Source organism: Haplochromis burtoni, unplaced genomic scaffold (assembly GCF_018398535.1).
Source record: "Haplochromis burtoni strain Fernald_Lab_line unplaced genomic scaffold, NCSU_Asbu1 Contig_153, whole genome shotgun sequence".
Taxonomy (NCBI): Eukaryota; Metazoa; Chordata; class Actinopteri; order Cichliformes; family Cichlidae; genus Haplochromis; species Haplochromis burtoni.
This window is the reverse complement of record NW_024582514.1, coordinates 667,775-680,898: the sequence shown is the minus strand read 5'-3', so window position 1 is coordinate 680,898 and position 13,124 is coordinate 667,775. Positions and strand designations below refer to the sequence as shown.

The 13,124-nt window shown below is 40.3% G+C and overlaps 1 protein-coding gene across 1 annotated transcript in view; it reads right to left on the bottom strand.

Moving 5' to 3' along the window:
- The window catches only part of LOC102314600 (neuroblast differentiation-associated protein AHNAK), a gene marked incomplete at its 3' end in the record, with an annotated part of 30,415 nt that extends 19,187 nt beyond the window's left edge, over window positions 1–11,228 (bottom strand). The window contains exon 1 of the mRNA XM_042224843.1: window positions 11,011–11,228. Within this exon, the coding sequence (XP_042080777.1) occupies window positions 11,011–11,068 (58 nt within the window). The remainder of the gene's footprint in view (window positions 1–11,010) is intronic.
- Between the last annotated feature and the right edge of the window lie 1,896 nt (window positions 11,229–13,124).

Sequence of the window (13,124 nt, the reverse complement as noted above, 5' to 3'; positions counted from 1 at the left end):
CAATTGGTGGGAGACTGAGCAGATAACACAAAACTTACTGGGTCTAAATTTAGGACAGAGAGCAAAGGAAGGAAGCTGTTTCTATTCCAGTCCCCAGACTGACTGTAAATACTTCAAAAAAACATCAGCTCTTAAAAAAAGGAAAACAATGAAATCTGTGATTCAGCATCACTGGTTTGTTCTGACACAGTCTGTTCACGGACCTGATGAATGAAGTTGAAGTGGATCTACTTAGTCTAAACCAGGGGTGGGCAATCTCAGTCCACGAGGGCCGGTGTCCCTGCAGGTTTTAGATGTGTCCTCGAACCAACACAGCTGATTTAAATGGCTAAATTAGCTCCTCAACATGTCCTGAAGTTCTCCAGAGGCCTGGTAACGAACTAATTATGTGATTCAGGTGTGTTGACCCAAGGTGAGATCTAAAACCTGCAGGGACACCGGCCCTCGTGGACTGAGATTGTTTAGACCAGGGGTGGGCAATTTCTTTCAAATGTTTAAAAACCTGTACAGTGGTCCCTCGCTATAACGCAGTTCACCTTTTGTGGTTTTTGTGCAATTTTGCATGCTTTTCTTTGTTTTTTTACAGCGCATTGTGTTCTGCGTCCTGATTGACAGTGGTCTACAGCCAATCAATCTCCTCCATGCCGTGTCTCCTGTACAGTACAGAATGCGTTCAGCTTGTCAAATTTACATGAATCCTCGATTGCTAGCAGTGTGACTCTGAAGTGCTGTACTGTATGTTTGTAAGTTTTCTCCCCAACAAACACAACAATATCGACGAAACGTTTTGCACCATCAAAGGCGCCTGCGGTAGCACCCAAAAGGCAGAGGAAGATGCTAACCATCGCACAAAAAGTTGGACTTCTGGACATGCTAAAGGAAGGTAGAAGTTACCGTATTTTTCAGACCATAAGGCACACCAGATTATAAGGCGCATTAAGCGAAACAAAACAGTCAGATAATTCAAACTTTACTTAACTCATTCTTCTTGCTTCTTTTACTTCTGTACCATTGATTCATTAATGTTGAATTCTCTCGCAGCTGCTCTATTCCCAGGTTCTGAACCTGAAACCAGGGTTTGATCTTTGGTTTCCTTCTATAATACTGGACTTATTTTTCTACAAAGGTTTGAACTTTGAGAGTGTTTAAACAAGAGAGAAAAGTGTGAAAATGTTCATGCCTGTCTGAGAAAAGTGTGTAGTGAGGGGTTTTACAGCCTTAAAGCATCTATAATAATTCACCTAGTATTTTATTATTTTTAGAGCCTAACTCCTGTGATAAACGAGGGACCACTGTATGTGCTTTAAAAAATTGTTCTTGTCACCACTGGAAATGCCAACCTGCTAATGGACATGTAGAAAAACATTCACTAGAACATTACCGTCCACACGAATGAACAGAAAGAAAAAAAAACCACTGTTTTGTCTCATGTCATAGCGTTTGCTCTGAATCTACAAGCCACTTTGCAACCCACCTCTGATACAGCTCCTTTGTGTCTGATGCCACTGATGTTTGCTTTATTTTGTCCTCACTATTTTTCTGCACATGTGAACGAAGAAGCTGAGATGTCCCAGAACAGCACCATGGTGCCAAATGTAAATTACTGCAGATGGAAATAATCTTCATTCGATTGTTTTTAGGGAAACGGATGTTTGTCTTGGGGAGTGATAACAAACCTTCCGTTTGCCTGTATCATGACTTATGTACTGGACTCTAATACCGAGTTGACTCTACTGGTATGTTGGAGCTGCAGGTGGAAAATCAGAAGAAATGCATGATGTAAGTGAGTAATTAAGTATTAGCAAAGAGTACAAGTTCTCCCTGACATGTTTAACAATAATTTAAAACAAATGCCATACTTTTTGTTCAGGGTGTGTTATATACAATGTTTTTCATATATCTTTTTTCCCATAATATCTAACTCCCTTCATCTATGATGCTTATACTGAATGTCATCTGCATACACCGTAAATTCCTCATTTTGAAACAAATGGTATGTGAAAATGGAATATATCAGAAATTCAAAATATGACAATTTAGAAGTGATGCAACAAACAGACAAAGGGGAGTGATGTGACTGCAGTTGCGCTCATACATTAGCGTTATATCATGCAAGCCCACACTGCGTTGATTTTATTTCAACTTGCACGTAAGCCAGTGAAGCACTGTCCCAGAAACACATATTGGCAACAAACAGTGAACAGTGAACAGTATTAAACAGATTATAGTGAGAGGGTCACTTCAACCACATTCAAAACAAAAGTTTCCCACCTAAAATATCAGCACTCGTACGTGCAGAGAGTTTTGATGTTTGGATATGTGCAGCTCTGTGTTTTTATGAGGGACTCTGGATTAGTACCTGCAGTATAATACACACTGGAGTGTTTATAATGAGGCTTGTCATCATTCAATCTAACAAGGACATTGTTTTAGGAAAGATGCTCCACCGGTTTTAATTTACAGATAAAGGTTAGTTTACAGCGTAGCTATTTTGTTGCCTGTCTAAATGTTACATAATATCTTTTCCACTGGAAGTCTGCAGAATACATCAGTGGTGCAAAATTCAGTGGTGGACTTTGCTACTGGTAACAATATGGAAAATGTACAATTTAGCATTTTAACACCCAAGAAATGCTCCAGCTTTTTTTTGTCCTGTTGGATATTGAACATTGATTGTAAAAAGACTGATTACCTGAATCTTAAACCTGTAATTCGTTACAACAATCTGGAGCCAAAAGGGAAAATGGTCTTCAACAGGTAAATTTAAATGCACTCTGATTGGGTGACTATGTGCTGTCCTGTTTGAATAAGAAGGCAGAAACTGTGGAGCTCAGTGGCCTCTAAACCACGGGTGGCCCCGACTCCCACCGGGTCTTTTCCAACTGCAAATTTCGGAAGTGTTGCCGCCGTGCGCCACTTTAGATAAAAGCACCAAGCAAACAGCATCATGTCCAAACCATTGAAGATGAGAGAGATAGATCCCAGTGTGTTTCCTGCCCCTTTGAGACATCAGATGGGCAAAACAAGGCACACCCGGAGGCGTTAGCCTCTGGACAGGAAATGCCTCTTATAAACAGAAGTTTGTTTTTATTTTAAACGATTGAATTTTCACATAGTGAAAGACAGTCACGGCTCAGGTTAGCTTAGGATAAAACACACAAACTATAAGCATCTTATAATTTGAACAAACTGACACAGTTTAAAAAGACGTAAAATAGTAGAGGTAGTTTTTGCAGGGAAGGAAGGAACAAAGAAAGGTTTTGATTGGATGTCTCACCAATTAGTTATACTTATTTTCTATTTTTGATTTTTTTATGTATATATAGATACATGTGCATGTATATGTATTTATAAGTGTGCGTATCTATGCATACCTATTTCTATCTCTGCGTCTTTTTGGTGTGTTATTGGGCTTATACAATATATATATAGAAAGAAGAATGTAAACAAGGATTTATGAGCGAGAAGGAAAAAAACAGAAAGTAAAGTTACTAAATATTGAAGATGGGGTGTGATTAAATAACCTTATGCTTCTTCCCACTCCTTCCTTATGTTTTATTGTGTTATTTTACCATGTTTAAAATAAAGCCTCAAAGAAAAGCAAAGCAAAGCAAAACAAGTGTACTTTCAGGTCTTTTGTTTACAGGAGTCTTCCTTCCTGTAACATCCTCTCAGCTCTCTGCGTGCACCAGAGGAAGTTCACCCTGCATGTACGTCAAGTGGTGTTTCCTCATGAGGTCTCCCCCATGAACTACCCCGTCAGCTCTTAACCCCACTCGACCCATTAAATGCCGGTCTAAAACTGACCCCACCCATAACTGCAACCACCACCCAAAATCTGTCGCCAGGAAACTGCTATCATCATCCATCATTTCATTTCTGACGTCATTTATTCTCAGTTCAGTGTGGACACACACATCCACACACAGTAAATGTGTTCACCTAAACCAGTGGAAAAATGAAACCATTTTAACCTTTAACCTTTAGGGTGCTGGTGCAAATGTTGCTGGAAAGAAGAATCTGCCTTCTGGTTTCGCTGGTCTATTTTGGTGTTGTTGTCAAAGATGTAGCTTTTATTGCCTAAAAATGTCCAGTGCATGCATTATGGAATCCAGAGGGACTTATTTGTTTGTGATCTTCAATCACAGAGTGGGTGTGTTTTGGCTGTGATACCTCTGTACCCACTTTAAGCCAGCGTACATACCAGGCTGGTAAGCGGTGAAGTTGGACCTGGGGGCCAAACAGATCCTGTGACCGTCACACTGCAGCTGTCACTGTGTGTAACATTAAGACAGGGACTACTGGAAATGACTGCGTGCTCTGCAGCATAAAGACGTACTAGTGCGTACACCAGGAGCTTGGTCACTTGGTGTTTTTACAAAAAAACCTTGCTGGGACATGAGTAGTTTACTGACAGTTGTTTAAAAGAGCAGTAAACTACTTACAATGTTGAGTGGTTTATTTATGATGAGGGCACTCTGTTATGTGGGCTGAACAAATGGCACTGCCAGATACACGGTTAAAATAAGTGCTCTGATTAATTTTCAAGTGTTATTTCTCTTGGGTCTCTTGACAAAACTCCCTTATAAACTTGGAGCATAACGACATGTCATGCTGCAAATAGTTACCATAAACCTCAGTGAATACTCGAGTGTTTGTAACCAGCAACTGGCATGTTGGAATAAACACTAGCAGCAGCTGTCTTACTAAAACTGTCTTTGCATTTAAACAGCACACTATTGTTATGCTCTCCAATGTCAGCAAACTGGAGTTTGCAGGCAGCTCCATAAACTATTCTGCCCAGCTCTCAGCAGCTCCTGAGCTGCCAAATGTTAAACCAACCTTTCAGAAAGACAACAATGTGTTTTCAGGCAGATTTATAGCTAAATTATACAGACGCAGAGCAAAAAAAAGGGAAAAAAAACACTGCTGCTATTCCATAACACAGAGTATCAGGAACACATGCTTTCATATTTGCTCTAACCAGCAAAAATCTTCCCCATCTTTTAGCACATTTTCCTACACAGCAACAGACTGGTATCCACAGACTGCAGTGTTGCATGAGCACAGACTTTATTAAACCACATCCACACAGCCTACCTTAATTTTCAACCTCAGCGTGTCCTCAAAGGTGACAGGCCCTCCACCTGCAGCAGCAGCAACAGAAGCAGAGCTTCACTCTCAGGCTCGTCCTCTTCTCTTGTTCTTATGACTCTTTCACACTCACTTCGTGTTGGTCGGCTGCTGTCATTAATTTGTTGTTGGTACTTTTTTCTCTTTTCCCCCTCTCTTTGCTTTAAACATTTGCCCCTTGTCACCAGCCAGCCTGTTGCTCCCCTCACTGAAAGCTCAGGCCTGGCCAGTGCCCCATCTCGAGGAGGGATGCATGCAGCCACCCGATTGGCTGGAGGGTAGAGATATGCCCCCATATTTGGGCACCTGGAGGTGGGGCTGAACGACCATAGTAATAAAGGAGGGAGGAGAAGAAGATAACAAAGTTTGTGTCATAGTAGACTGCAGGAGCAGCGAGTGTTTCTCTGTCTCTCAGTGCCTGCTGCAAGCTATTAAGACAGTGAATGAGAACAATTGGAAAGATGAACTTTATCATCTTAAATCTAAAAATGAGAACTTGTTAAAGCTTGCAGAATACATGATGCCAATTATTTATAATTATGATGCCAAGGAGATAAGCAGACTTAACTCTTAGCTTCTATAGAGAGACCCCTTTACTTGTTTTAAAGAGGAATGTAAATAATGCCTATAACAATACTGAGTTAATGATATATCATTTCTGAAACACAGACAACAGGCTATAAAACAAAAGCTCAAAGGTCACTCTTTTTACTTTGAAAACGCTCCTCCTACTCATCTGCTATCCAACTGCACATTGCTGAGCTTGCAAAATATGCCAGAGTCATTGATCTTCCAATAAGTTATAATGACTTAATATGCAAGAAAAATGGGACTGTTTCCAAAGAAAAGTGTATTGAGTTTGTGTAAGCGCCTGCTGTGTGACATCTGAAAGGTGGATTTTCTTTCCAGCAAGACGCCAACTGTTGGTTGCTTCGGTGTTTCAGCTGAGCCAATATAAACAAGAAAACAGCTCTAATAAAAACTCAGCTCGTCTTTGCTTCCAGTAAGTATCAGGATGAATTTATCAGTGAGTGATGTTTCTCCCTAGAAGCTATTTTTATCCCAAGTGGCTGAAAATAGGAACAGCAGGCCTTGGATCTTGTTTTAGAGAAAGTGTGATGTATTTCAAGGAAGCAGCTGCTGTTGTGAGCTGGATGTTGTGTGTGTATTTATATATGCTTGTCTCTGTGTATTCCTGCCTGAATTTGAGCATTGCCGTGTGTGTATGTCTGTGTATTTGTGTATGTCTCTGTATGCTTCCTTGAATTCACTGATGATTTGCAGTAATCCAGCTGGTTGCAGAATTTATACATGCCAGCTGGCGAGCCAAAGTCCTCTCAACTGTCATCTAGAAACCAAAAGATTACCTGCTGCTAAACTCTCTTTTCCTTTACACCCACTGAGCTGTTTGGGATTCAAGGATCTTCAACACTGTGGATGTTGTCCAAATATTAATGCAGTGGCACTGGGAATGTTTTTCTCCTCTCCTTCCAGAAGCATTAAAACATCTACATCTACACTGACATTTTCTAAATAAATCATTAACAGTATTATATAAAAAAGTTCATATTCACTCCATATTTCCTTCCCTTGACATCCCCACTCATCTGAGAACTTGCATGTTAGTGTATACAAACTCATACTTGGCAGCTGCCACTTACAGAAGAGATCCAAGGTGGCACTCGTGCAAACCAAAACACAACCAACAACTTCACACTCACTGAGGTGAAACGAAGTGGAGAGGCGCTCACTCCAGTGGAAGTAACTCAGCTGCATAAAAGGAATTTGATCCTGGAAAGTAAACAACTTCATCAACCGCTTTTGCACTCAAAGTGCTTTATGCAGCATGTTCATTAACCTATTCACACACATTCATTTGTAAGCAACTCCGTTGAATGCATTGGGAGCAACTCAAGGTTCAACATCCAGTCCCATGAAGACTGGAGCAGCCAGGGATCGAACTGACAACCTTCCAATTAGAATATGACCTGCTTCCTGTGCCAAAGCCACCATATAATATTGTTTAGTCCAAAGATATGGGCTACTGAAAGAATGTGAAAAGGGATCACGTAGTGAATAGATGAAAAGTAAAAAAGTAAAAAGACATGCTCATGGTTTACTCACATGAAAAAGGAATTCATTTTCAGTAACTGCATGGCTAAATAACCCGAGGAGCAGAGAAGGAGGGATACTGTCCATAACAAATAATCAGCAATAACAAAGTATGTGAAGAAAACTTTGGATTTAATTTACAACATGTAGAAACAGGCATCATGCTGTACCACCTCCAAAAACTCAAAACATTTCTTGCCAAGCCTTCTTTTGTCCCAGAAGGTGAATTAGTTTCACTTGTAAACACAAGGGTCTCACCCTCTAGTGAACTTTGTATAGTAGAATTATTAATTGGAAATGCTAAAGGTGTCTTCAACCAAAGTTTATGTTTTCTCTGCCTATGCTCCTCCTCTTCACCAAGTTTCAAGAAATTTAGTTTAGTGATTTGTACAATTCTCTGCTGACACACAAAGACAAGCAAAAACACTGAGAGCATAATGCTCAGCCTTGGCTCAGGTGGAGCAATTTAAAAACGAAAATGTTTTGGTGAACCGATGAAGTTCATGGATACTTGAATAATACAGTCCCTGCACACCTGCAGGGCAGCTACACACCTCTGCTCTGGACTGTGGATATGACCACACAGCACTGGGCTGACATCTTTTTAATTAGCCAAAAAAACAACTGAAAACACCTGCAGACCGTTTAAACCTCCACTCAAAGCCCAGAGCTTTATAACCCATCACCTGCACACCACTGCACACCAACCACGTAACCCCCATAGAGCCGGCCCAACCAACCAGCCCATAGCCCTGCAGATGAGCAATAGCTATCTGCATTTCCAGTAAGCCAAGCAGAGGTGGGGTTGAGGGGGGGCTTGCTGTCAGCGCAGATCAGACAGCCAACACTGTGTCAGCTAACATGGTCATTGTTGCATTTCAGCTCCAACACAAAGCCAGGATTTAGATACAGAGAAGGCCGGGGATCCTGAATCAAGGGCAGGGCCAGACAATAGCGGGATGAAGGCTGAGAGAGAAAGAAAGTGGAAGGTATCTGTAGGTATTTTACTTTGTAGTAACCCGGTCTGAAGGATTACATAGTCCTATGTCAGAAGTATCACTGAGTAAAACACATATTTTTCCTAATTTCAGCAGAAGCTTTTCATAAAACAGCAACAATCTGCTGATATGATTTTATGTTATTTGGACTGAGGGATCAGATAGAGGAGAGCAAACACGGGAGTGAGGAGCGGTGCTTCTAGAGTGGGACGGGGGTGGAGGAGGCGAGACGGGGCGAGGTGTGGCACTGGGCACGAGGTCCCACCAGAACCACAGTTATGCCCTCGTCAGCGCTTAAATGGGCCAGGAAACTGGAGCAGGCAGTGTGTAGGTATGTGTGTGTGTCAGTGTGTGTCACGGTAAAAACATCGTCTAACAGCCTGTCTGCGTGCATGGGGGTGGGGTGCTGGGTGATATCATAGCTACCACTTCTCAGAGGTTATTACTTTTTAATTTATGCCTGCTGCGGCTGCTGAAAATACCAGTTTCTGATTGGCTGGAAGTCATCCATGCACATTATACATCTTATTGCCTTAAATACAGTTCTGTTTAGCAGTTCAGCTGCCATTAGAGCATAAAAACATGATATGGCTTGAAATTTAAGTAACAGTTCAAAAATACATTAACATATCAATACAAGTGAAAACTATTCTCAACAGACATTTCTGCTTGAGGTTAGATGTTCTTCCAGGTGGACACGATAAACATAACCCAACCTGACCTTCAGAGTGAAGATGCAGTCTGACAACAAGAACATTTATTTTAGATACATTTTGCAGGACTTTCAGACAGATGTAGCTGTATGTGTTAGAAGATTGTTATTGCCTATTTCTATTTATATCTGCCACCGTGTCTCTTTCCTGGTATGTCCCATGGACAGTAGCAGAAAGTCCCCCACACAGAAAAAAACAGGCATCAGTGACAACAGATATGACATCGATTAAGTCAGTTACAGCATGAAAAGAGGTGGCTTGCATATACAGAGCAAACGTGTGCTCAATGCGATACCCAACTGGATGAGAAGAAGGGTATCGTCTCAGTCTGCCTGGACTTACGTCATGCTGGATTATATGTCTTGGAAACACACAGAGGAAGCAGATTGTTGCTGTTCTCTCTCTCCTACTTGTACACACTTCATCAGCATGAGCAGATAAACTAAACAGCAACTGGAAAATGTTATCAGTGACAAAATGCTCACTTCCTTCCCTCAGCTTCACCTTAACTTGTGACCTGATGACCTTTCACCGCACTGACCTGACCTGAGGGTATTAATAGAGATGGGTGTGAAGGATTCAGCAGCCTTTGAATTGCATTTTGACAAAGATTGATTATGAAATTTTATGAATAGGTGGATCTGCAAAAAAAGAAGAAGAAAGAAATGTGTTTTTGTTGGAATGCTCATCTTCTGTGTTTACAGCTAAAACGAAAACTTGGAAAACTTGGTTGGGGCTGTTCAATGCACGAAGTATAAGCGGTAGTGGGTACTTCATAGCCCAAAATTAATGTAATCACTTACAACTTTTATCATATGAAAATTGATAAAAGCAATTTGCCATTTTGTACAAACTACATTACAAAAGAAAACTTGTCAAGTGAGACAAAAATCTCAAAGAACTGTTAGACTTCATTCATCAAATGCTTACATTACTGTGATCTTGGCACATATGAATGTATCAGGTTAAAGATATTGTTATTCTATTACTAGTTTCTTCTGCTTATCTTCCCTCCTAGTGGTCAACATTACAGTAAATGCTATATCAAGTGAATTCTATATATGCGACTCCTTTGAGCCTTTTATTAATTTGTTATTATGTAAAAGAAAAAATACATCTGACTAAAATTTTTATTCTAATTAGGATAATTTTGCAAGTAAAGCAAAATCTGCTGATTGTGAAGATCCAAAAATGTAAAACAGTCTTGCGAGTCTAACTAGAAAGTACGTACGTAATTGTTTGTAACAAGGCTGATTCTAATAATGTGCAGAATACAGTGTGAATGAAACTGAGTTACATGTAACAGGATACATTTTGACTTGCTGCCTGGCAGATCTACTAACAGCCAATAAGTCACTATCAGCTTGTCAAGCTGACATCATTTTTGTTATTTTTACAGTGATTTACAATGGGCAACAACAATTTTGTGACCAAGCTTTGGCCAAAGTATCACCAAATACTGAACAAGAACAAAGACCAAATCACCATGCAGCCCACATCTTACGACTAAAAATCCAGAAAGCGCTGTTCCTGTTTCAAACAGCATGCAGCAGAGGCTTATAACTTGAAATCAACCCTCAATATTTTTAAAATTTAAGCCAAAGTACAATATTTTCATTAATCACAAACCAGTTCTGATGAACTTCAAGGTAGGTCCAAGATAAGATGAACTAAATTCATCCCAAAAGTGGTGAAAAATCTTATAAACAAAGACAATAAAAAAGCAGAAAAGTAAAACCACGGAAGAGGATGTTAATCCATGGTAATGAGCCTCAATTTCATTATCATAATTTACTCCAGATATTTCTTTAAACTAAAGTGAATGAAGTGGACAATTCTTTTTCCAAATGTAACTTAATTTATTTTAACCTACTCACAGCCAGAGATGGTCCTAAAGCTTAACAGAAACAGTAGAGAATCATTCCTTTGATGATGAGCAAATGTAATTTAGTATAAAATACATTTTTTGCATCAAATACAAAGTTTGCAAAATATTTCCAGGGAGCTTGTGTTTCTCTGGGCAGTAAAGCAACACATAACTGATTCATCCTGACCTGCATCGGAGGAAGGTGTCCAGGTGACTCTGAATATTCCACGCAGACACTCACACATGGTCCACAGTGGGAATCCGAAGGAGGAAACACACCGGTGGAGCAGCCCAAGCGCAGGCTGTGGGATTGGAAGAGCTGGGAGGCAGAGCTGGGGGAGGCAGGTGAATGTTGGAGTTTATCCAGGGGTCCTTTTGACTGTTTGGGCCCGAGGGAGACTGAGCTACACTCTCGGCATCGATCACAAACAGAAAGAGAGCAATTGAGAGAGGGTGGAGAGGTCTGAGGGCTGGGAGATGGATGGATGGGTGGAGAGATGGATGGATGAATCTATGGATGGATGGTAAATGGACAGATGGTGAATGGTGAATGGAGCTACAGGAGTATAGAGGGGCCATCTTAGTGTATGGAGTTATAAATGTAACGATGGCTAAAATCCCTTTTTCTTCTGCAAACCACTGCAAAGATGGGAAATAGATGTTGAATATGCACATATGTGTAAGTGTGTGTGCATGTGTTTGTGAAGGAAGAGTGACACCACTGAGATAAGACAGAATAGGGGCGTATTAGCACTAGTGGACAGTCAGCAGTTTGCTTCGACCCATCATAAAGCCCTACTCCATTGTTTGTGGTGCTGGAGGCTTTAGTTGTGGCCCAGCAGGGCCTTGTTACTGGGCTTAGAGGGGCTGGACACTGGATACCAGTCAGACACAACGACACACAGTCAGTTGGACAACATGACCTCTACTTATAGCAGTTCATTACGGAGTGGTCAGGAAACTCACTTAAAAGCTAAAGGTAGTTATTGCATACTGTAGATATATACAAGATATATGGTAAGCGGGTGATGGGTTTATTTCTTAACTTATTATTAATAGCACTCTTTTGTATATTTATATACCAATACTAGCTTTATTTTTCTTAAGAGGACAGATACATAGAAGCTAATTGGGAAGATGTCCTCAGAGCGTCTTGTAATGACAAATGATACACAGGACACAGGAGACGATAATAAAATCCAAATCTTAAATAAAAAAGTTCATGGTGGTCGGGTGGCAAACTAACCAGCTGATGGACACAGAAAAAAGACAGGCAGAAGGTTATTTGTGCAGAGAACATAATGAAGCAAAATAAACAAAAAAAGTATGGCCCAAAAAACATTGAAACTCAAGAAACTGCTGAAATACCTCAACATCTGGTTGTAACAACCCAATCTGGTCAGTGACAGGGAAACACCGAGGGGAGAATGTTTACTGGGGAGAGGGATTAACTGATTGGGAGCAGGTGGTGCAGAAGGTGGGAAAACTACCATAGCCAGGAAGGGAAATTGAAAGCAGTATGAAATAAAACAGGAACACTATTACCTTCAAAACAATTACATATATGTGTAACTACTCATAATGGTGCTTAAGGTGACACAAAGAGAATTACAGAGCAGTGAATGTGTTTGGATCAGAGGTAAAAACTCTCAAAGAAAATGAGTAAGATTGACTTATAGATAATTATAAACTACTTTTGATCCTAACAGAATATGTTCAAGCTCGTTCTTTAGTAAACTGTTATTATCAGAAATCAATATTTCCGAGTACTACCAGCTACAGACAAGAGTTAGTGGGATTTGGGAGGTGGGAAAAGCTACATAGGCGGAGTTTACATGTGCCATTAAAGCTGAAAAGTGGATGATAAACTTATATTCAAAATGATAAAGTCTCTTTACATGTCAGCTATATCGAAACACATCCAATGGCTTATAGTTACAGTTATTTTGAAGCATTATCTTTCACTTCAAAGTTCAACTACACATAAAAATGCCATGCACAGGATATTCAGTCAAATCTGATACAGATTGCTAAAAAGTTTGCTGACTTTGCAAGGTTTTAAAAGTTTCCCCTCTGATAGTTCCCCCACTTACTTTCTATCCAAAATTTTCTCATAAATGTTAATTCAGAACTGAGTGCCCAGTCTCTCTCTCTTATAATGTCCCTGGTGCTTCCCAGGGCCAAAGATACCAAAGCGGGCCCTGCACCTGTCCAACATAGTCTCTCACTGTAATCTGGAACACAACACTGCAAACTATCCAGTTTAACCTGTACTTAGTGTCTAGTCTGAATAACATGGAA